This window comes from Colias croceus, chromosome 11 (assembly GCF_905220415.1).
Source record: "Colias croceus chromosome 11, ilColCroc2.1".
In the NCBI taxonomy this organism is placed as follows: Eukaryota; Metazoa; Arthropoda; class Insecta; order Lepidoptera; family Pieridae; genus Colias; species Colias croceus.
Genome location: NC_059547.1, coordinates 9,103,590 through 9,129,661, shown reverse-complemented (window position 1 = coordinate 9,129,661; position 26,072 = coordinate 9,103,590). Strand labels below are relative to the sequence as shown.

General features: G+C 34.7%; 3 protein-coding genes across 5 annotated transcripts in view; 1 reads left to right on the top strand and 2 right to left on the bottom strand.

Annotated features, from left to right (window-relative positions):
- Positions 1-7,720, top strand: part of LOC123695871 — a 38,121-nt gene extending 30,401 nt beyond the window's left edge. Inside the window, exons 13-18 of one of the 2 annotated variants that reach the window (XM_045641819.1) lie at positions 322-506; positions 1,632-1,682; positions 2,640-2,831; positions 3,664-3,787; positions 4,081-4,191; positions 4,773-7,720. In XM_045641819.1, the coding sequence (XP_045497775.1) occupies positions 322-506; positions 1,632-1,682; positions 2,640-2,831; positions 3,664-3,787; positions 4,081-4,191; positions 4,773-5,512 (1,403 nt within the window). In that variant the 3' untranslated portion in view covers positions 5,513-7,720. The remainder of the gene's footprint in view (positions 1-321; positions 507-1,631; positions 1,683-2,639; positions 2,832-3,663; positions 3,788-4,080; positions 4,192-4,772) is intronic. The other variant, XM_045641820.1, reaches the window with a different exon arrangement.
- A 1,812-nt stretch (positions 7,721-9,532) lies between these two features.
- Positions 9,533-15,213, bottom strand: LOC123695644 (WD repeat-containing protein 13-like). The gene is made up of 11 exons (XM_045641550.1): positions 15,098-15,213; positions 14,966-15,021; positions 14,734-14,853; positions 14,455-14,565; positions 14,192-14,345; positions 13,024-13,190; positions 12,630-12,690; positions 12,349-12,431; positions 11,341-11,504; positions 10,838-11,037; positions 9,533-10,257 (listed from the first exon to the last, which is right to left on the bottom strand). Exons 1-11 carry the CDS (start codon positions 15,177-15,179, stop codon positions 10,157-10,159), a joined length of 1,299 nt encoding a protein of 432 aa, XP_045497506.1. The 5' UTR covers positions 15,180-15,213; the 3' UTR covers positions 9,533-10,156.
- A 9,727-nt stretch (positions 15,214-24,940) lies between these two features.
- LOC123695854 (WASH complex subunit 1) overlaps positions 24,941-26,072 on the bottom strand; it is a 38,698-nt gene continuing 37,566 nt past the window's right edge. For both annotated transcript variants that reach the window (XM_045641798.1, XM_045641797.1), the window contains exon 6: positions 24,941-25,259. In XM_045641798.1, coding sequence (XP_045497754.1) covers positions 25,071-25,259 — 189 coding nt within the window. In that variant the 3' untranslated portion in view covers positions 24,941-25,070. The remainder of the gene's footprint in view (positions 25,260-26,072) is intronic.

Sequence of the window (26,072 nt, the reverse complement as noted above, 5' to 3'; positions counted from 1 at the left end):
GGTGCGGAGTCACGCGGGTGAAACCGCGGAGCGCAGCTAGTTAAAATATGTAGGAGTAAAAATGTGTTATTACAGTTACTTTAAATATACTAGAATATCTGTTTTCATGTTCTGATTCTTCATAATTAACAAATTTCACAGTCATGGTTTAAGACAAAAAAAAATCGTTTTCAGTCAAATTATTATTTGTTATATATATAATGTACAACATAAATTGGATCCACATTATAAGTACAAAGAGTGCAAAATCGTTTGCTACTGTATTCCGTAAACAGCCATACATTTTTACTATTTTTTTCTAAAAAAATTAACTATTTCCAGGTCCCGGATCAGAAATAATGAGCACATCGTTCAGCCAAGACTCGCCCACAGAGCCAACGTCCCCCGAGTGTGACAGAGAGAGCGGGACGGAGAAACTCGACAAACCCACCGACTTGTTGAAAGAGTGGGACAGCGATACTGACTCGCATTCTACTAACTCCTCGAGTGGGGAGTTTATTTGGAAGGTAAGAGTTGGGGTTTGGTGATCTTATATGAATACTTATGTAATCCCCCCCCCCTCCAATTTTGTATTGATGAATAATAATTCGTAATGAAATTATTTAGAAGTGGATTTTGGTACTAACATTAATTTATTTAACAAAAAAAAAATTTTTTTTTTTTTCTTTTATTTTTCGTTTTTGAGTTGTTAAAATGTTAGTTCCAAATCCACTTCCAATCCACTTAACAATAATAGTGAAGTATGTCCCCCAAAGAATAGTTTTCTGTTTGGTTTTATTTGTTGTTTATAGTCAATTCATTGATTACTTACAAATGCTCTCTAAGTCGAATGGTAAGATCAAATTTTGTCTTTTTTACTGGGTTTAATAACTGAAAAAAATATATTGGGCATTTGTATGTTTCTCAATCAATTTATTTGAATGCTTTATGCTATAATTTTGGGAGCGCTAAGCGCTTTTTTAATATGTTTTTGTGTGGTTCTGGTTTTTAATCTTTGTTTCATATAAGTTGTATATTTTTTGTGATTTTTTTTTACTATAGATGATATGTTTTGTAGAAATGTAAATAATTTTTCGACAAGTTTAAGTTTGCATTATTTTTTAGTAAGTTATGATCATAATATGCAAGAAATAGATCCCCTGATAGTGTTTTGTGAAATGAATACTAAGAAAGTTTTATCCTGAACACTTATCTCCATAAAAACACGACCCGTAGTAAAATCCTTTTTACTACAAGAAATTGTACTGTTTCCAAATATTATAACTGATAATTTTGTCTATGTAGCAAAGCTTTATATGGGACATGTACATAATTTTGTTATTTGGTTGCTTTTGACGAAATTATTGAGCTTTATGATTGGATAGGAAATTTCTTATGATTAAGCATATACCACAATCTATTGACATACCACCGTAATTTCGACCAGGCATAATTTGAAGATTTTCTTACCTAACTATAAAGCTGTTAAAAAGCATTTCAATATTTTTTTAAAATACGATGGTAAACAATTATAGCATTATATTACCAATAGTAATAAAACGGTGAAAAGTGATATTTGGTGACGGTACAATTGAAAAAAAAAATACCTACATATGGTGTTGGTGTGCTTGCATGTGTGTGTGTGTGCATAGGACGGTGACGGTCGCGAGACTGCGCTTGTGCCGACCACGCGCTTCAATCACGTGAGTGTGCCCTTGTACCTTATGTACCCTGTGTACTTCGTGTACCCTATGTGCCTAGTGTACTTAATGTACCATGTGTACTTCGTGTACCCTATGTGCCTAGTGTACTTGATGTACCCTAGATACTTCGTGTACCCTATGTACCTAGGTTACACACCCTTTGGAGGAACGCGCTCAGACGTTGTGACGTGTTCTTATTTCAATATTTTTGCACACATAAAAATCTGTACGAAATGTCGTTTTAAACATTTGAGTCTACAACGCACCTAAATAAAAATGACAATATAACAGATTGCGGTAAAAGCAATATACATATCATAACGTTGAGGCGTGAATACCCTTAGAGTTAAATCTTCATTGTAGATTCAGAATAGAAACAATGTTTCAGAAGTTTTACAGAATGGAATTTGAAATTTTTTGACGCAATGAAAAAAATGATCACCTATGTTAATTAATAGTTTTTATTTAACATTGTTTCTATGAGCTCAAGGCATATCTAGATTTTTTATTCATTCATGTGCTTTTGGTAGCTTTTTGCTAACACTTTCCTTTTGCATGTTAGTGGGTTAGTAACTATTAATATATTATTATTTTGCTACTATTTCATGTTACATCCTTCAATAACAGTTTTATCCTATCAAAACATATCACTGTTATACTCATTTTAAATCATTTAAACACATACATAGTGTCGTGTAAATATTTCTCAATTGAAGATTTTATTCTTATCTTTCATTAATCAAATAACAATTAAATTTCATCTTATATTCGATTTATATCCATCATTTAATTGCAATTATATATAGAATATTATTTTAAAACTATCTGTCATGTAGAAACAACTTATCATTAGTAAAATTGTTCTAACTAAGCGAAAGACAGACTCGGACGAATACATCAATTGCTTAGTGAAATTTAAGCAACTTGCATATAATTTAAAGACATTATATACAACAGCAACGCGACAGTGGTCAACCAAGCCGCGTGGATGACGGTTCACGGGGCGGAGGCTCCGCGTCGAACGACTCGTGCTCGGGCTCCGGCTCGGGCTCGGGCTCCGAGGGCGATGAGGTGGAGTTTGTGCCCTCCTCGTGGGACTGCAGGGCGGCGCCCTCCAAGTCTTCGTTGAGGAGCTTGGAACAGCCGGCGGTGAGTAGTGTAGACTACTGGTATAGGTAGGAATAGACATGGTTGTGTATTCGTTTATTGGAAGAACTAGTGTATAATGTAGTACCTAAAACAACTCTTGGAGTTATTTTATACATACATAAGCATAAAAATAAAACATTAATTGGTTAAAAAAAAACCACTAAATGGTTCTTACTTAAAATCATACAATTGGTTACTTTAGCACTCTAAGTGAGGTCTTGATCCTATAGAGTATAGACCTATACATCATCTAGGGACCCACGGCCGGTGTATATTTTTTTAAACTATTACTCATGTATTTATTTATTATTTACTAGTGGACTAGTGGTCTGCCCCGGCCTCGCCCGTGGTACATGTTTCGCAATAAAAGGTAGCCTATGTCCTTTCTCGGGTATCAAAATGTCTCCATACCAAATTTCATGCAAATTGTTTCAGTAGTTTAGGCGTGATTGAGTAACAGACAGAGTTACTTTCGCATTTATAATATTATTTATTAATTTATTATTTACTAGCTTCTGCCCGCGACTGCGCGCGCGGAAAAATTAAGATTTTTTTTTTCTACGTATTTTTCCGGGATAAAAAGTATCCTATTTTACGCCCAGGATAATAAGGTATAATAATACCAAGTTTCATCGAAATCGAACCGTTAGTTTTCACGTGATGTCTTCACATACAGACAGACAGACAGACAAAAATTTTTTTAATCACATATTTGGGTTTGGTATCGATCCAGTAACACCCCCTGCTATTTATATTTTCAATATACAGAATTGACGTTCTACAGATTAATTAATGTATAGTTTTTATATTATTATTAATATATCCCAAACAGGACGGCAAGAAGCGCGTGGTGTTCAAGCGGCAGAAGTACCACTGCGTGTACGAGTACCCGCGCGAGGCGTGCGACGAGCTGCAGTCGCCCGCGCACTATCTGCCCGACCTCTCCACTTATTGCGGTAACGGCCACTTAACATTAAACGTATAACAAGTGATAACTGCGTTAAAAACAACCGACTGCAAACTTGCACTTGCAACAAATACAGACAAAAATGCTCATAAAATAAAAACTACTGGGCCAAAATTTTTATGGGACCAATTCGACACTATCCCGCATCGAACAAAAAAAGAATCACGTAAATCGGTTCAGAAACCTCAGAGTAATCGGTAAAAAAAACACATTACACGCACACATTTTTTTTATTTTACTTAAAATCAATAACGTTTGTAATAATTTATATATGTTTATCAGACTGGGACCCATCAAGCGTAGAGGAAGCGGAGGCGGGTTACGGGCAGCTGTTCGGTTCGCCCGCACCGCTTGATATGTTGCCGCTGCGGGCCGGCATCGCTTTCGGGGCCGGTGAGTTTGAACCTTCGAGTTTATATATATGTAAGCATAATTGTAGATGTCACATTTAGTTGCTTTATATCCGTGGTAACATTCATTACGCACACAGCCATACCCGTCGTAGGACGATATCATTGCACAAAATAACTCACCCGCAATTTTTACTTTTTTTTTGTCAAGGTTTTTAATATTATTATAAAACGTAAGAACGTTAAGAACAAGTGAATTGTAAAATTGTTTGAAATAAATGTCTCTAAACCTAACATGATTGTAAAAGCGTTTTATATTTGAGCTGAGGAAAGTTGAAAAAAATATAAAAGGAATGATGGGCTGTTGTAATTTATTGGATCGTCTTTTCTGATCTTGTTCGTCGTCATCAAAATAATGATTTCTATTATTGATGTAACAGTTTTAAATTATGTAAATACTTTTATTGCACTAACATTTATTGTTTTAGAAAAAAAAAATGCTATAAATATATATTTTTTTTTTTGTTGAAGATAATAATATGCAAGTCATTAATTGATATCAATACCAACATACACTCGCACTCATTCAAAAGCGCATTTAATATTTTATTTTATTGTTTCTAGACTACGACGACGATTTCTTCATATCGTCATCAGCGCGACCGTTTGAGCTGGGTGTTCTATCCACAACGAGCCAGTTCTTCCCCGGCATGCACCTCAAGCAGCAGCTCGTGCCCGCGGACGACTTCCCCTCCCCCTCCCCACCACCACCCGCCACTCTACCCCCCCTCACACCAACCCTCGACTTCACCACCCCAGACTCAGGAGTAGAAGACATCACCCCCGGATCGACCATAGATGACGACTTCAAAAAGATCTCGGAAGATTGGAAACCGGATAGCACGAGTTCCAGCGAATCTGTCAGCCCTAGCTCCCCCGGGGGCGAAGCGCTAGGCGGTTTGAGACATACGAGAGACAAACTTAAACTAGACCTACCCCCCTCACCTCACCTACCCTCGCCGAGACACAACAGAGTGTTCAATTTCGTTCTAGAAAAGCCCAAAAGACCAAGCGAAGGTACAACACCGTTGGTGATGAGTGATGAAACGCCCGTCATCACCATGGCTTTACCCATGTCGAAGGAAAGAGATGATCCCATGCCTGAACCAACTTTTTCCACTTTTGGCAAAACTACCTGTAATTCGACAGCTGATACGAAAAATATAGTGCTCGATGAAGAAAAAGATGATAAAGTGGAACCGGTGAAGGGTGAAGGAACAGTTCTGGATAGCGGTGATGAAGATTCCGGCATCGAAAGCAGTTCCAAAGCCACCCTGGAGAGGAAACCGGCAGATGTCTCGTAGAAATTCAAGTTTTTATGTCTTATGAGCAATTTTAAAGTCAAATAAATTTCTCGGTGTCAAAACTAGCGTTATTGCGAAATAATGTCGCAGTGAAATCGTAACTGATGAAACTACATTTTCTTATATAATAAAGAGTTAAGTACGTATAAGTATGTCATAGTTGGCAAGAGAATTGTGTCCGATTGTCGCTCACAGAACAGCCATATTGATTGAACCGATTGATACAAAACAAGCCATTTTATTTTAAATGTTGTCTAATTGAAAAGTATAAAAAAATATTTCTCTCTCTTATACTTCGAGAAATTTCTTCAAATAGACAACAAACTAGTAATGTACATATCGTAACAGCTACACAATCTCTCAGCCCAGTGAATTTTACAGAACAATGGTACAAATAACCGTGAATTATTGCAACTGTAGATACATAGATGTAATGCTTATACTAAGTTAGAGCCTACACTTTGGCCTACGATTGTACTCCGTCAGAATAAATGCTAGATCTTTAATACGTAATTTTTTTATGTTATGAAAATATTAAATTTGCCAAATGTGCGCTAAGATCCGCGCACACGACGCATCTTCCATCGTGTTGTATGTTTGTGTGTGGGGAGATGCGGTCCGAATATATAAGACTAATGATCGCCATACAACTATTTTTAGTAAGTAATTTTTTAAAGAAATTAAGGCTTTATATATATCCAGGTCTTTTCTCTCTTTTTGAATAATAATAATTTGAAAAATAAATAGTCAAAATCGATACTAAATAAAAGTTACTAAAATCACCTTTTTCGATAAAGATAGTAGTGGCACTATTGCATTACATTTAAGAAGTTAGATTTTTTATAGTTAATATACTTCTCATTTTAACGACAAATATTTTAGTTATAAAAGTCAAAAGAGCCGCAAAATAGTAATGAATCGCCCTAATTAATTATATATTATGTACTTATCAATTTATTGCATTACTAATTTTTATTTAAAATTTTCTTCTCTATTCTTATTTAAGCTTTTCTTATTGTTTTTTTATGTTAATTGCATGTGTAAACTCTACTTGCTTTATTTTATGTTACATAACATGTTGTTTTCCGGTAATCCGGAAAAACTGGTAAACCGGTAAATCCCAATAAAAATATGTGTCGTTAAAATGAGAATCCCGTATATTTGGCGATCGAGTCTTACCCAAAATACTCGTTTCATACCGCCATAGACACTCGCACAAACTTTTGTACGTCGCACATAAATAAATACGGATCGCCTTCAAGTTGAATCTCATAGTGATTATTTCGGGCCGCAGCTCTGGGCGTCCACCTCGAGCCAATTGTTAGTTAAGCGGAACTTTATATAGTGTTAGTGTCGAGTGAATGCGTTGTAATGTCGATGACACACAACTATACAATCATTATGGACCCTCTACACAATGGGCAGCGTTGGCCCAACAAATGATCGTCCATGTTTGCCGCCATTACGGCAACTATGAATAAACACCTACAATGGCAGATGATCATAGACGTTTAGGCCCTTTACTATCGTGATTGCCACTACTCGCCTAACGCTGCCCATTGTGAAAAGGGCTCATTGCCCTATTTTTACTTCATAAATTCTCATGTGTGTCATCGGCAGTGTGTGTGTGCGTGCGTGCGTGTGTATGTACACGCGATACGTCCAAGTGTGAACCTGATGTGCAATCCTTCTCATTTCCATATCGATTTATTGTAAACGCGTTTTAGTTTTACGTGTAAATATAATTTAAAAGTTTATTATTGATTGATGATTTTTTTTAATTATTATTATGGAAATTTATTAATACATGTTTATTGTTCTTTTACGATTTAGAATGTTTCGTTAATGTACAGATGTAAATAAGCGATGTTCATTTTGTTGCAATTACAATTAGGATAACGCTTGATTAGAGAACGGGGTAGCGTCGGTATTATGTAAGTTACGACTCTATCAGTGTAATTAGATTTTATAAATATTATTATACGATTAGAAATCTCAACGATTCGATGGTTTTCTTTAGATCACATTTACATTTAATTAGTGATTATTTGAATGAATTGTCCAGTAATTATGGTATTTATTGTTTGTAAGTTGTTAATTTGTATGAGTTGGCAGTATTTAGTGGATGAACGCATCGGATGTCTTTACATATTGTGACTTGTCGAGTCTTTTAAAGTATTTATATGGAAAATAAATAATTAAATATGATTATAAGACTTTTATTTCATATATTTCTCACTTATTTCCCTACTAACATATAATTTCTGTTACAGTAAACATTTTAAAACCCTAAGGGTCAACTCACACCAAAAGAGCGTCGAAGCGCGGCGAAGCGGAGCGCAGTTTCTGTGTCATATGAATTTTAACTTTATTTTCATTACTATAATACTCATTATCGCATGAGAAGCTCGAACGAGTCGCGCGGATGCCCGCGGCGCCGCTGGAATTCCGTGGAATTCCAGCGGACGGACCGTGCGACTGCGCGAGAAGTCGCGGGAATTCCAGAGAATGCTCGAGCATTCGCGAGCGGCCGCTGGCAATATCCCGCCCCTCGCGCCCGCTCCCCGCACGCGTCTGTGCGCGCGAGCATTCGAACTGCGCAAAGAGCGACCCGTGAATTCATCGCGGGAAGGCGCGCGGATTCCCGCGACTGCTCGAGAAGTCGCTGGAATGCTCGAGAAGTCGCGGGCATCCGCTACTCCGCGCTTCGCCGCGCTGCGCTGCGCTTCGCCGCTCTTTTGGTGTGAGTTGACCCTTAGTTACTGATAAATATGACTTAACTATGCAAAAGTAATGATAAAAAATAAAAAAAAATTACCCCTTCCCTTTCCCGACTTGTGGCACTTATGTGCATGTATATGCTACAGTCAAAACCATGAACCAAACTCGCTATTGTTTTACTTTTACTTGCCCATTACAGAAAGATTTTAGTGTTAAAATCTATTCCATCCTATATTGACTGAATGTCTGCTCTTTAAATCAGTTAATAAGGATATTGACTAAGGGTGCCGATCAATATCCTTATTAACTGATTTTATCAGATAAAACCAGTCAATAAGGATATTAACTGACGCCCCTAGTCAATAACCTTAATAGTCAATAACAATAAGGATATTGACTGGTTCAGGGTTTTGACTGTAACATATACATATAAATTGAAATTCAGAATGTAGGTACCAATCTTTACAATAAATAGCTCTCTTGTCTCTTACAATTTTAACAGAATTTTTTTTCGATACATCTTTCCAACCTAACAGGCTATGAAGTATGAAATATCAGAATCACAAAAACAAAGTGTGTTTTTACCGTTCTATGAACAGAATACAGATTGACATGAATGCATTATCATTACATCGATTTTATGTCGTCTTGATCCACTAAAATTTTCATTATATTATGTATAAGTACACAAAATAAGTCTGAGAAAAATACTAAGGCCGATTTATCACTATGCCAATCCAACACAACAATAAGCATTTTACGTGGTCTTTGATAAGCTACGGGAGCATGAAAATAATTTTGAATAAACTCCCTATAAGTTTTCAAGGCGGCTATGTTGTCACACTGCAGTGTTGTCCCAACAAAAAAGTTGATCCGATCTAGCGGACGAGACAACTTAGGTAACCCAATTGTTGGTTCAAAGTTGTGTTGGTGTCGTGTTATATTGTGTGATGTGTCTAAGAAAACGGCGCATACAGTGCCACAAACTTATCAGACCCGGTGGCAAAAACTGGAACTACGTGCCGCCATTTTGAAATGTATCATTTTCACAGACTTTTCTACGAAATATTTTGTTTAAATTAAAAGAAATCGCCATCAGTGACACCGTCACCGGGTCAGGTTTGTGGCACTATACGTTAGTATGGCGGTTAAAATTGTCCTGAGACGACTTTCTTTTTTCTTCCCAGTGTCATTATATTATGTCGTCTAAAGGGGGATATTTATTTATTAATTTTTATAGGTTCTGTCTATATTGCCGTATGAACGGATTGCTTACAAATGGAAATAAAAGATATTCAATATGATTTCAGATATTTATTTCAAATTATTTGTCACGTTAAATATATTTTCTTATAAGTTAGATAAGGAATGTCGCTATACAAGGTTTACATTAGCAATAAAACACTTAAAGTACTAAAACTTGTCAATATACACGAAATCAATATTAGTTAACATAATTTTAAGCTTTTGACAATGTTTGCAGAGTAATTAAAAAAATCACAGATTGTATTCAAGTTCCAAGATTCAATAAGAAAATTATTCATAGATACATTAAAAAAATACGTAACATCTTATAGTCATAGAAAAGAACATTCGAGTTGGTTAATATTCTAGGAAAAAGCATTCATTTTTTAATTTAAATTTTAATACTGCTAAAGAGAGAGACAAAATGGTGAGCTTGTTTAGTGTTGGTAAAATACATAATTAACTTAAATTATAATTTAAAAATATCCATCATATATGTATGTTGTAAGTTTATTAACAGATTAAGCCACGGAACCAAATTGTAAGAATAATCAACGAACACACATTTAACATTAAAAAGGAACACAAACTCTATATAAAATAACATCTTCATAAAATACTCTGTTAAAATAAAATTCTTATATATTTATTTGTAACTAATGCAGATCTACACTAGAATCAGCTTCTTCTCCATATAATAACGAGGCCAGACGCGTCGCTAGAGGCTAGTAAACTCTCGTCATAGCTGAAACTCACTCCTAACACTGGAGATGCGTGACCTGTAAAAATAATTATTTATTTATTAATACTTTATTGCTCTTAGAATCATTACAATAATACTTAATCTAAAAATACATTACAACAATTGGCGGTCATATCGCTATGCAGCGATTTCTTCCAGACAACTGGACGTACGGAGAGAAATTAAATAATAATTTTATTATGTAAACGGGAGGATATGTAGTTTAATATTGAACATAACATGATTGTTGACAGTAATTTTATACAATTAGTTTGCACTTTTATTTATTTATTTTAACAAAATTTGTGAAAATCCTACAATAAATCTACATCCAGCTTATTTGCTATTAACTACAGGCTCTTCAATCTAAATTACATTGCAGCTTATTAACTACAGGCTCTTCAATCTAAATTACATTGCAGCTTATTAACCACAGGCTCTTCAATATAAATCACATTGCAGCTTATTAACTACAGGCTCTTCAATCTAAATCACATTGCAGCTTATTAACTACAGGCTCTTCAGTCTAAATCAAATTGCAGCTTATTAACTACAGGCTCTTCAATCAACACTTACCTTGCAGCTTATTAACTACAGGCTCTTTGATCTACACTTACCTTGCAGCTTATTAACAACAGGGTGCTCCACATGCCCCTCTATATCCAGAAAGTACACACAAGCGTCTTCAGAACCGGAGACAACGCAAACTCCGCGTCGGAACGACATGATCGGACAGAAGGTGGATCGAACACCATGAGTGCGGTGAGATATGTCGTAGCGCTTCTTTAGAGATAAATTGCCTTCACGGTCGGCTATCCTGGAAATAGTTTAATATTTCATGGTTGGTTAGGAGATGATAAAATCATAAAATTGGGAGTAAATAAAATTTGAACACCATCGGATTTATTAAAAATACAAATACTTTTCTATTAAGAATAGGAGCTACTGAGCGCTGTATTGTGACATCATAGCTGTTAATATAAATGAATTATGACCAATCGCGTTTGTAATTAAATTTGTTGTAAAATTCAAACCGACATTGACATGCAAAAACAATTTGACAAACATCATTAAAAAAAAAATTTTAAAACCAATAACCGAAATTAGAAAAGTTACCGACCTAAACAAGTACAAGGAATCATCAGCCGCGCTAACAAGTAACGCCGGGTGTCTCGCTAGCCACGGCGACCAGCTGAGGCTCGACACAGCGCCGCCGACCACGCAGCGCCGCAGCTTGCTGAGCGACCCGCCCGTGCCTGACATGCGGTAGCTTACTATCACACCCTGTATAACAGACACATTCACACATAGACATATTTTGAGCTATGTAAGTTATAGTCGAGCCAATTTAATAGGCAACATTTGACGTCTATCAATTTTATCTTCAAAGAGAGGTAACCTGCTTAAAAACATCGATTAAAGTGAATTAATCGATACGGATTTGAAACATTTGTCAATCGAATTTATTAATTTATGATGATTTTTATTCACAAGTAATCAATGCATTCGATTCTAGATGTCAGATTTCGATTTTCAGAGTAACGTCTCTGGTATTTAAAAAGAAAAAAGGTTTATTGACACAAAATTGTAGCGACGTCAGTTCTTCAATTTAGAAATTGTTTATTATGTTTAGTATGGTTTATCAGTGAAATGAAATCTTAAAATTACTTGTATCGGTCATTATTATTATAAATATGTAATCATAATTGAAAAAAGTTAAGCAAATGTGCAGTTCTAACAAAACGAAATATCATGTTATTCTATGTCGTCGTTACTAGGTTACGTTGTTGAATTTTGTTGAACTGTCAAATGTTGCCTATTAAAATGGCTCTACTATAGTTTCAGTTAATAAATAGACAATGTAGTAATTAAAATTTTGAGTAATTTGTAATTCAATTATATAAATTAAAATGTTCTTCAGGTGTGCAGTATTTTTTAACCGACTTCAAAAAAAGAAGGTTATTTACTTACATTACTATCAAAAACGAGTACTCATTAAATTTACTGTAAAAAAAAACTTTTGAAAAGCAGCAAAACATACATTCAGTAACTTCTTGAAAACAAAAGCTTCAAGTTTTGTGTGTCTGTTATACTTTTAATGTTAAAATACATGAATAACAGAATAAACCTTGTCATTAGCTGCCCAAAACATCCTCCCACTGGATTCGCACGCAATAGCTGTCACTTGCCCTCCTAGAATACTGCTGCCTCCTACAATTAACAATTACATATGATATAATAGATCATAAAATCCACTTTTTTATTGCTTTAGTTTTTTGTTTGATTGACGTTTGAGTTCGTTCAGACAATTTTTTTATTTGATCCTTCGAGCCGGATCTTGAACAAAAAACTAGTTTTAACAATTAAGTTGAACCTACAGGAATGATAATTACTATAAATGTTTCTTACCTCGAGGATATATTCCAGTAGATACATTGAGTACTTCCACCATGCCCCTCGCATTGCCCGCCTTAATATTAGTTCAGGAAAATCATAATATTTGATTAGTGTTAGGGAACAGTTAATCCTAAATTGATCATTAATCTTTGAAAGGAATTATTGACGATCAAATTCGTAAGAAAACTAAGAAATACATGAACAAACCAAAAGATCTAACTTTAGCTAAGAGAAATAACCCATGGAAGGCCGAAAGGGCATAAATATCCATAATACAGATTATTATCTAGTACGGGACCATCGTTTATTTGTAAGTGTTATTGTTTAGTTGTGGCTTTTAATTTTTATTAATCGTAGTCAAAATTAGTCGTATCTTTCGTTGTAAATTTCTATTTTCAAAGGATACAATAACCATATTATTGTTGACCGGCTGGAACGCGCAGCAAAGTAGAGCTGCGCGCAGCTGGTCGCGCACCGAGCGGAGCCGCGCGCGCCGCGTTACATCCCACAGCACCAGCTCGCCGTCCAGCCCGCACGTCACCAGCAGGTCGTTGGACGCCGACCAGTCGCAACCTGACAAATTGCGGACACACTACACCACCTACACGACCCATAGCTTGCTAGTGAACAGCTAACACCCCACTACATCATGTTACGAGTTGACGCTACACAGCACCAGCTCGCCGTCCAGCCCGCACGTCACCAGCAGGTCGTTGGACGCCGACCAGTCGCAACCTGACAAATTGCGGACACACTACACCACCTACACGACCCATAGCTTGCTAGTGAACAGCTAACACCCCACTACATCATGTTACGAGTTGACGCTACACAGCACCAGCTCGCCGTCCAGCCCGCACGTCACCAGCAGGTCGTTGGACGCCGACCAGTCGCAACCTGACAAATTGCGGACACACTACACCACCTACACGACCCATAGCTTGCTAGTGAACAGCTAACACCCCACTACATCATGTTACGAGTTGACGCTACACAGCACCAGCTCGCCGTCCAGCCCGCACGTCACCAGCAGATCATTGGACGCCGACCAGTCGCAACCTGATGGTGAGTTCAGACGCTTGCGTTCAAAGTGACATTCAACTAGCACAAATACAGGCACAATCATGTAAACATGTTGTTTGTGCATGCGCATGTGTTTGTTTATTTGTACCGTAAGCGCACGGGCTACTTGCCAAGCTGCTTGCGAACGTACCATGACAATGTGTATTATCATCTATACATATGTCAACACACAATGTCCAGGAATGAGAAATGTTGCATTGTCCTTCACAAAAGCTTGTTGTGGAATGATACAGTTTGTTATATTGGAATAACTTGACATACCCTACTACACAATGTTATACTGAGTTGGCCGGCACATTGTTTGCCAATTTAAGTTAAAGTATTTAACTGACTTGACACATCAGAGCACCATCAACGTCTTACGTCTCCAACACTTCCAAATGTAATCTATCCTATTACTAAGCCCACATATTTTTAAAGGATACCCAGGCTATTAAAATAAAAAGTAGGATTAGTTTATATCACTTTTAAATAATAAAATTGCATCATACCAGTAACTGCTTTAGTATGTCCCTCGAGTATAAACGCGACGCGCGGAGGCGACGCGGTCACGTCACATATAGACACTGTTCCATCGTGAGATGCACAGCACAACTTGGAGCGATCATTGTTCGCAAACTTCACAATACTGACTTGATCTGTATGCTGAAATATAATAGATCTTTATTAATAAAAATTCTATAGAAAATATCATATATCCTGATACAGTTATGGATTGTCTATATAAAAATTATATACTTTCAACTTTGAGTACCTGATCAAATATATGATGGACACCAGAGAATGCATAGTTTTCTGATATTGTCAAATCATTCTTGTTCTTCTTGGAATTTATTGTAATGCTCTCTTCAACTGCAAGGCTTGCCTGAAAGTAAAAAATATATAAAACAGCAACATCAATAAATATTTGAATAAAACATGCAAAACAGAATAAAATAGGCTCAAAGAATAGTCTGGGTTGGTTTTCCTTGAAGATTTTATTCTATAGGAAAATTAAAAAATTTTAATTAACAAATACTCTAGTAATACTTACTTTGCTACTCGATCTCTGTCGAGATGATGATGAACTAATTGATATATTGTCCTGAACTCCATATCTTCGCTGCAGCAACTGGCTCCTAATGTTTATATATTTCTTTATTGTCTCAATATCCTGAAAATATAATTATATGAACATTATAACAATATTATGACGAGATAGTTTCAAGATGGGAAAAAAAATTATGAATAAACATAAACAGAAACATTTTAACAAAAATAGTTACCTTAAATTTTGCATTTTCTCTCAATAACTGACTGCGTCGTCGAATGTACAAAGTTTCTGAAATTATAAAGAAACAATTCAAGGGACTATAAATAGAGGTTTATTTATTTACATTTTGATTTTAATTTCATACTGAAGTTTGGATTTCCGGGAGCTCTATAGGCATTAAATCGAGCATCCAGGGCAAATATTTGCTGCTGAAAAGCTGCTGCCATATTACTTATATTATTTTTAAAAAATGTCAATAGTTGTTTTTTTTATAAAATTATGTTATTATGCCCGAAAACAACAAACAAATAAAAAATTTCGTAAACAATAAAATATCCACAGCTGACATCTGACATTTGACAATAAAATTGACATTTGACACTCATGACGGATAAATTCATTCTTCTTCTTTACACGCAAATGCACGCAAACATCATAAATATCACACTACGGACTACCCTCTGTTGAAAGTTCTATGTTAGCTTTGATTGAGTATTTCTTAGGAGTATTTATATAGAAACTAGCTTTCCACCCGCGGCATCGCCCGCGCTGTCAAAGAAAAACTCGCATAGTTCCCGTTCCCGTGGGATTTCCGGGATAAAACCTATCCTATGTCCTTTCTCGGGTATCAAAATATCTCTATACAAAATTTCATGCAAATATCGGAGCCGGTCACCTCCTCTTAATATTTCATACCGACAAACTAGATTCGTCCTATTTAGCTCAATTATTGATAGGCGTTTGTTATCCATTGGTAGAGTCCTTGTTATTTAGCTCAATTATTGATAGGCGTTTGTTATCCATTGGTAGAGTCCTTGTTATTTAGCTAAATTATTGATAGGCGTTTGTTATCCATTGGTAGAGTCCTTGTTATTTAGCTAAATTATTGATAGGCGTTTGTTATCCATTGGTAGAGTCCTTGTTATTTAGCTAAATTATTGATAGGCGTTTGTTATCCATTGGTAGAGTCCTTTGTTAACCTAACAACTTGGTAAAAATAACCGAGAATTATTATTCAATTCTACGTCACTCATTGGAGATTTTTTACATAAATAAACCCATTATATACTTAGTTAGGTACCTACTATAAATAATATTTTATCTTATGGGAAATAATTATTATTAAAGGAAAGGGCTTTATCACTATCACCACATAGTATAAAATAAAGTCACTTTCTCTGTCTTTTTTAAATTTGATATTTGATTGAATTTGAAAGTTCGTTAAAGCAGTTCCTGAGATAAGCTCGTTCATACAAACAAACTTTTCAGCATTAATTATTGATTCAGATAATACACACCTACTTTCTTAAAATATCCTTAATGAAAGCAGTAACCACAATTCTTAATTGTGAGTGCACTTGAGTGTTGACTGCACTGCAATTTCCCAGTAATAAATTATGTTATAAGACGCCCAAGTATAAATCATTCTCTATCATTAATCTTTTCGACTATATAACTAGTATTTATTATAATTTTCCTTGCATTTCTTAGAAAAGAAATCCATCTCTGTGAGATGGAACAAGTGATAACTGCGTTAAAAACAACCGACTTCAAACTTGCACTTGCAAAATTTACAAATACCTACAGACAAAAATGCTCATAAAATAAAAACTACTGGGCCTATCCGAATAAAATTTTTATGGGACCAATTCGACACCATCCCGCATCGAACAAAAAAAGAATCACGTAAATCGGTTCAGAAACCTCGGAGTAATCGGTGTACATACATAAAAAAAAAAAAAAAAATATACCGGCCGAATTGATAACCTCCTCCTTTTTTTTGAAGTCGGTTAATAAAATAATTGGATCTAGATTCTAGATTAAGTACTACGGATTTGCAGATTTCGGCCAATTTTATGAAATATTAATTTGAAAATTAATGTATTTTTGTGCTAATGGATTTTCCTAATGGATAGAGCGAAGGTTGTTTATTCCATTTTGTTAAATCATTCTTAATTCATGTCTTCGTGTTATTAGAAATTGCATGGCATGCATGCTATCGTGATTCGTTTTATTTGAATTAATTTAAGTTTATGTTTTTAATTGTAGCCTATTTGAATAATATACAATAGTAATAGATGTAGAATTAAAATTATTCCATGCATGCATTTTGGTTAGTAAATCTTATATATAAAATGAATCCCAAAATGTGTTGGTAAGCGCATAACTCGAGAACGGCTTAACCGATTTCGTTAATTTATAATATTCCTTGAAGTTCGAGGATGGTTCTTATGTAGATAAAACGTGAATATGTACCACGGGCGAAGCCGGGGCGGACCGCTAGTAAACAATAATATTATATTACTGCACTAAAATAAACTACAATGTTTGAGATGGAATAATTCGAACTAATTTCGTGGTATTCCCTAGTTGGATGAGAAAACCGAGCACTGAAACGATAAAATATTAAATTTTGCATTTCACTAGATGATCGAAAATTTTGTTACTTTGCAGTTGGTAGGTAGTGTAATTATTAATTGCGATAAATAATTTAAATAGAAGAAACAGAAGATGCTACCTAGTTATGTTAAAAATAATTGAATACCATGAGATTATGATGCGAAAATCATCAGATTTTTTTATTATAATAAACCTTACAGCTGTTAACAATAATTTCACTAAGTATAGTACAGTACAGTAAGTTCATAATACCTACACTTACTCTCCTGCTTAAAACTGCTGGCATCGCTATAAATTATATACCCACCTACCTATTCGACAAAAAACACGAAAACAACAACAGTATGTATCATTTCCATAGCAGAATCATCACATCTCAAATCTCAATAGGACCGAGAACATATGACATGAGTTACGACCTCTTGCATATTAATATATCACTTGATCACAAACTGCTTCTAGTCGTTATCACAAATCTCCCTAATCTGCGCTAAAAGCTATCCGCTCGTTGAGACTTGAGGCCAGCCACTTCCCGGAACACTTTCTGATTCCGAAATACATTGCTACTGAGAAGTGCGTTATTCTGGGCCGGTACCCGAAACGCGGGGCTCTGCCTCCGTTATGAGATGTCGCTGACCGCTGTGATCGTCTTGCGGGAATCTTGAAGCTCATGTATCAGTTTAGTTGCAAGTTCTAGGCAGACAAATTGCACTATTGCAATTTTACGTACCTAAATTAGTTTTGAATCGGCTTTCTTGTAAAATAAAAATGTAAAATTGACATGATTTTAAAAGAGCAACTACGGAGTTTCTTTTTCGGTTCTTCTACGTAGAAACTGCTTTCCGAATCGGTGGTAATTGGTAAAACTATGTTATGAAAATGCAAAAGTGCTTAAAGAAGAAGTAGTGTTTGCTAGGTGCAAAAGGGGTAACCAACTTTTGATCAGATCTATTGTAATGAAATTATGAGGCTTATCATTTGCTGGCAAATATATTGATTGCATTGACCAGTGTAACAGATGACAGATGTGAAGTGCATCTACTTCAATAGGTCCACTATATTTTTACTACTTATAGGAACTAACTTATAATTTGCTATTTTTACTGATTTTCTATACATTTTGAGTTGCATAACAGTGAAACCTAGCTAAATTGCTTACGATGAAAGTTTATTATAGGAAAAACCAACTTTGTAAAAATCGAACACGCCCTTCGCGGGGAAACAAGTTAAATAAACCATATTTGCAGAGATTTTTGTAATAGTAGCAGAACATTTTGCTGTCATAACAAGTTGTTTATTAGGTCACTCAATTATTGTGAATAGAAGTAACGTTTCTATGAACATAACTTAAGTCACTACCTATTTTGTAATTTGTGAATTTATCATACAGGTATGTAATATTTTGCAACTTACCTCCATGACGCTGAAATCTGATAAGTTGTCTTCAAAATAAAAATAAAAGCAATAAAAATATAATAGTTATACATAGGTACATAAATCCTGAAAACATATATTTTGTGTTTATATTATATGTGTGAGCTTCTATATTCTGCAATAAGTTACCTATAATCAGTTCTGGAAAAAATCGGAGTCTTGTATTTTTTATTTACTTATGTGAGTATTTATTACTATTTATCGATTAAATTTGCGATTTCACCAATTCCCTTAAGTTGAAGACAGGAACTGAGTCAGACTATAAACAAATATCAAGCACAAATTGAAAACATACATGAGTTATCTCAAATCAGGGCATCATTTGTATTTTGTATCATACTTATGCATATAAGACATGATTCGATACTAAATTAATCACCATATATGATAAGATACTGAAGTTTTTAGATACTATCGAAGCATCAAGTAGTATGCAGACTCGCATTATCTCACGAAAGATCTTCATCTCGCGATTTTAACTGGGTCGAGTCCCGACTCCCATATCACGGAAAACTATCTTCACTAACAGCATAATTATGTGTGTCAAATACTCTACAATCGAGTGCATGATAATCTCAAACGGTTCATAAAATAAAAGAGATTTAAAATTTCAATATTTTATTAGTTACATAATAACAGTTAAATTCCATTCGTACAACAAATACGCGTAAATTTATCTGATTCAAAATGCGCTATATACATCTTCCATGATTCACTTACACCTAAAACGGAAAGTGCACTAACGTTACCAAATCAGCTATGGACAGACATTCAGACGGTTAACCAGGTGACATTAACACTAATCAATGCTAAATATAGCATCTTATATTAATTGCATTGAGTTTTAACGCGAACTGTAGCGTGATACAACATAATTACGGACTTTGCTATCACACAGGACATATTACATTGAGTAATCTAAACAGTTTATAATTGCAAGCTCTAGGAGTTTAAGTCCAAAATTACATTGCAATATCACATTACAGTTCGCTCCTTGGACACTAATATATGTACCTAATAACATGACAATCGAACATTGTTTATGACAATATGAAACAAAAATAGAACATGAGTCGTCACAATAATACGCAATAATTAACGACACGATATTTAATGCACTTTACACATTTACACACAACGTGCTATAAAAATGACCATCGACATTGTGAATTACATTAACTAGATCTGACTATTCGTTCAATAGCGGTTCATTTTGCGATGACTTTAAAAATGCAGTGTATAAATATAACACATAGATTAAAATCAATCAGTCAAAACTTAACATAATTATAATCTAAAATAAGGCAAGTAGCTAAATATTAAAATTACGAATATACTTAACGTTTATACAATAAAATATACCACTAATAGTATGTATGTACATTAACAAATTCATATAATAATATCATCGTAGTAGCTTCCGTTAAGCCGATTATAAAAGCGTCTTAAATTATTCAGATTTTATTTATATTTCAACACATTTCATAAGAGCGGGTATTTACTGATAAACATTCAATTCTTCCTTAAATAATTTAATACATAATTAATAAAATTAACGCGATCGTTAAATATTTCACTACACACATTAAATATCCACCCGCTTTTATGATTATTTTGATTGCAGGCGATTCGACCTAAGCTAATCTAAATACAATGGCATAAAGCACCCATAATCCGCGTGAGAAACGAAATAGCGTTTTAATTCGATTAAATGCTTTCTTTTAAGCTAATTCATTTCTATCTCGCTCTAGCAGAGGCGAATGCATGTGTCAGAGCGAGACGACACGATTTTTAAAAGTTCACACCGCTAACTGTTCACGAGAATAATTAATACCTACATCGTATTTATAATGCAACACTCAACAGCTTAGCGAGTAAAACCGATTTAATTATAAAACACAAAACCCATTTTCCGCGTCGCAAAAGCTCGTACTTATACACTCAGCTGCACTCGATGCACGTGGTTTTATACTATTTTGTATTTTCTTTAGAACTATAACAGCAACTCGATATTTCCCGCTTGTTTTATTGAATTAAAAAGTGTTTCTAGTGAGATGTGATTCATGCTTTAGGCAAGAACCGGCTTAACTTACCTATATAAATGGAAAGTCGACGATTGTTGAGAAATTATATTTGCGCAACGATTTTTATGTCTACATAACATGGATTGACCAAATCAAATATTATAGAATTGTCCAAGAATTGATAGTGTGAGATGAGATTATTTTTAAAAATAGCCATCTGTAAAAAATATACCATCGTTTTTGATTAATACACGTCTAAATCTTATGAATTATTTAGATACATCGTAAAAAACCCTATTAAACTTTCTGTAAACCGCGTTTAAAAAATTAATTGGTCTCTCAAAATAAAATTGTCCGATTCTATGAATTGAATACAGTATAATTATTCATCCAAACTTCAATCATCAAAATGTTCCAGGAACTGTGTGCCCGAAAAAATTGACGTTATCTATGACTTCTTTAGTTTAGTTTCAACTATCAAGTGACCATAGACTATAGAATCAATAGTCATAATTGGAAACGCCAAACATGTCTGTCGTCTATGACACAGTATCGTTAATCCACGTCAAGTGGATCCACGTATAAGCTCTTTCCTCGGAACTAACTGTAGCGGCCACGAGTCTCCCGAGCGGCATACAAATGACGAAATCCAAAACACCAATACATCGTAAAATTGACTAAATGTTCCCATTCGTTACCACCATTATCTACGTGCCCTGCTTGTCCACAAAACAGTAACCCAGAATGCGAATTCTTAACGCAATTATTTTACATATAAAATATTTCATCGGTACTATTCTAGCCTATTTCCATATTAACATCTTATTATCTTAGCGACCATAATATTATCCAAACGTAATTTTTAACGCGTAATATATCTATACAAATATTATAAAGAGGAAAGGTTTAATTTTTTCTTTGTTTGTTTGTATGAATTGAATAGGCTCCGAAACTACTTGGCAGATTTGAAAAATTCTTTCACCATTCGAAAGCTACATTATCCACGAGTAACATAGGCTAGGTTTTATCCCTGAAATCCCACGGAAACGGGAACTATGCGGGTTTTTCTTTGAAAACGCGGGCGAAGCCGCGGGCGGATAGCTAGTATAATATAATCTTAGTGCCAGCGACCTGTCGTCCCGTAACACCATTATCCCAAACACATGTTGACATTTATCAGTATTTCACAAAAACTCCCGGCTGGAGCCCTACCGCCCAAACTACACGTGTCAACTCTAAATAAACTTTACATAATTAATTATCAATTTATCATCCCTTTACTTGAAATAACATTTTAGTCCATCTAAAAATACATAATATAAATTTAATGATGAAATCATTTTACTGTCACAATAAATTAAAAATTTCGAATGTAAAACATTGATTAAAATTTTAAATTCAAATATAACTTTGAAACCATTAGTTTTTCTAATAGAAAAACAAAATGGAACGCCTACTTAGCACCCCTCTAGGCACGCAAATCACAATCTCATATTTCATTTTCTCTATCTAGATATTGTCTTCCTACCTAACAGATCTATGCACCATCTTCAGTCGTATATTTTTCCAATGTTAAATATTTATATTTTTGAAGTTGCATACCTACCTAAAGATTATATCTTCCAATAAGATTAACGTTACAATAACATTAAAATTTAAACGTAAAAACGTGGAAACATAAAAAGTAATAATTTTACGTTGTATTATCTATGTGTATTGTGTATATTCATTAAAAATCAATATTTTTTTTTTAAATAGTACTTATTTCCTTCCAATAAAGATGCGACGATTCGAACAAAATTCTAGAATCCGTAGATTACAAAAAAAAATCGAATACCATTCAACAGAAGCAGAACGCGTAAACAACATTCTGGAATACGTAAACCTTTATTTAAATGTTCAATGACATAACAACGCGCGTAAACAAAATTCTGGAATAAGTACGTTCTTTATAAAAATCTAATAATGAACATTTGAAAAACGCGCGTAAAAATTCTGGAATACGAATTTAAAAATGGAATAACGAACACCGTTTGACAAACGCGCACAAACATAAAGCTAAGCGCGACCGGTACTCGAGCGGCTGGTTCCGCGCTATCTCGGCGAGATTACGCTTTTTATTCTCAATTCTGGAAATGCTAATCACCCGAACCAGTTGATAGTTTGCGTCGAAGGCTGTTTATGTTGCGGTGCACCTTCCACGAAACGAAAGCGAGACGCTAGTGGGAAACGCGATTATCGTAATAACCTCCAGGAACTTGGCCCTTTCCGATTCGAAGCGAAGAGATGCACAATGCGCGCCACTTTATTACTGATATCTAATTGTTATTGCGTTTGATGTTTTATAGTTTATGTATAGGAGGATAAGTATAATTTATAACATCCCGAGCCGGATTTAGTCGTAATTGTAAAAGTAATTTGTACAAGATATTTTTATTAAGGTTTTCGGGCTTACGTACAAAAATAAATAATGGTAAAAACAACAACATAAGTGAGGAAAGTGGAAACACAAACGAGGGTTGCCAACTATATTTTTTTATATTTAATTTATCACATCACTTCAAATAAATCGTAATCGCTATCAGCGAATTTGATTGACCTGTATTGTGTAATTGCACAACAAAAACTGAATTCAACTATTGGCAACCCTATTTCCGTTTTAGGAACACACTGCATAGTTCTAACCGTTCGTATACACGCATATTCGTATGTGACATTTGACAGACCACAACAGGCTATTATACACACCAGTCTATTCAAGCTAGTTACAATACAATCGATACAGAAACTCGACCCGCTTCCGAGAAGCCGCACCAAAAACCGCACAAAACCGAAACATTGTACAACATCCTATGCCAAAGTTCCTAAGTTCTAAACATCGGTGTTTCTTCAAAAACATAAATGTTTTACGAAAATACGCATAATACTGTCCAGTGATAACGGTTCGGAGAATGCATTACGTAAGCCGCCGATTAAAATAATAAAGTAATCCCTTTAGTAATCAAATTTCTTATTAATGTATGTAAATAATTTGTTAGCGCGCTATTTTATGAAATTGTTATCAAGTGTTCTTGCATATCTATATTTAGACTTCGTAGTATACTTTTTAGAATTGGGTTCCGAAAATCTAAAATGACATATGTATTTATATAAAACTAGCTTGCCGCCCGCGGCTTCGCCCGCTTTCTCTAAAACGATTTGAGATTTAAACTATCCTATCTCTCAAGTTGGATCGAACTACACATGGTGTGCGAATTTTATTTTAATCGGTTAAGTGGTTTAGGAGTCCATTGAGGACAAACATTGTGACACGAGATTTGTATATATTAAGATGAATATATTGATCAGATATTTCGAAACACAGTTGCCGCTAACAAATATCCGATAAGAGTAACGGTTTAGAGAACTTAATATTAAATTCTTATAACATGCTGTGACTACTGTTAAATAAACATGCGATACCAGAATATGAAACCGTTCAATCAATCAATTTCAAAGGTTTCATGTTCGGATACATGCGTAAGCCTAGGCTTGCATCTCTCGAGGCTTTCGTCTGAATATGTTACGAAATTCCTCTTTCATCAAAGTATGCTGGTCTACTACTTCATGTACAGTTAGATTGAATGCAATACAAACTCTCAAATTGACCCATCAAATTATACAATTTATAACTTAACGCAGTTGAAGGAACTAGACACAGAACCCTAAAAATGTATCTTATCGAGTCCCGCCTCGTGATCGAATTTTTCTATTCTTTACAAATTTATAATGTATCGTAAATAATTTGCAGGTTCGGTATCTACTTTATCATCAACGATCAATACAATTTCAAATAATTTACACAGAAAAACTTAACGTTAAATTTAACATCTCAAACAATACCTCACGAACGTACAATTCATTATTTCATATTTTCGAACACAATTGTTCTCTTCACAAAGGAAATATTATATTTTCAACTACATTTACTCAATAAACACGAAACATTTTTAATAAAAGATATTCAATAACATAGACTTCTCTATTCGTAGATTCTGTTTTACATAATGAGAACATTGTTGCACTATAAAGAACTAGACTTACAATCACCTAGTCAAAAATATCCGAGCGGTGTTGTATAAATCAGTTCATTAGAAAACTCTGCCTACACGCGAAAGCAGAGTTTCGTTCGAACACTTTTTAAGCGTGATTGTAAGTCTAATTCATCATTATACATCAATGACGACCAACGTACGTCAATACAACTTCCACCATACTGCATCACTCCCAATCCTCGTCGCTCGAGGACTGCTGCGGGGAGGACTGATCACCTGGCTCTGGTATGACACTGGCCAGGGTGTGGAGGACGGTACCTCCAGCTCTCTCCGCGCCGGAGATACCACGGCGACGCATGGACAGCTTCGCGTGAAGGTCTGCCATCAGATCACCCCCTATAGCTGGCTTCGTGTCCTGCCAAAGAAATATAACTTTGGAATCTTGGTAGAGGTTTATGACATAAATACTAAAAATATGTAATGACGATTCAAAAGTGCTTCTAGAAGAAGTCTAATTGAATAAATAAATGTTTCGAGTTTGAATTTGTGAGGATTAATTATATTTATGGGTATGCGATAAATCTTGACAAATTAATATAAAGAGAAACTTTTTTCTAGGGTAATGGTTTCGATAAATGAGTCGTGAATGATGACAGTGGTATCTAATCTTATCTATAGAAATAGTATCGATAATATGAATATCGATGCTATTTCACTTTCTTTTTAGGATACCTTGCTCAAAATTAAAAACATAGATAGTCAGATTTTACAATTGTAAACCTTTCGATTGAATTTTGAAATATTAGGAGCCTAGATGGTAAAAATATTGCGTAAAAGATTCGATACTATGAAATATGAAAGTGTAATAAATAAGAAAAGCGCTGTGAATATATTGTTATCGTTTTAATTTACATATCTGTAGCATGATAATAAATAGTGGAAGTAATTTTATTAATTATCAACAGAAGTGTCCACTAAGAAATTTTCATGGCCAGGGTTAGTGCTGTTTTATTAATCAAGAGAAAATAAATCACTACTAAGAATTTATACAGGATCCATTTATCGTGGGATACAAGGTCAATGACATACTGATAAAACATTATATGGAGATATCACAAAAATAACAATCAATTAGCGGAATAATAATAAACTAGTTATCTGTTATCGTGTGCTTGTTGCTTTTCTAAATAATTCCACAATCAAACAATTAAAAAAGCGCTTCCGAGAA

Excerpts from the sequence above, each read along its gene's own strand:
- LOC123695644 (XM_045641550.1), bottom strand. The coding sequence starts at position 15,179 with ATGGCAGCAGCTTTTCAGCAGCAAATATTTGCCCTGGATGCTCGATTT. Across the intron at positions 14,566-14,733 it reads GACAGAGATCGAGTAGCAAA|GCAAGCCTTGCAGTTGAAGA; the intron begins GTAAGTATTACT and ends TTTTACTTTCAG. Across the intron at positions 10,258-10,837 it reads TGTTGTTAATAAGCTGCAAG|GTCACGCATCTCCAGTGTTA; the intron begins GTAAGTGTAGAT and ends TTATTTTTACAG.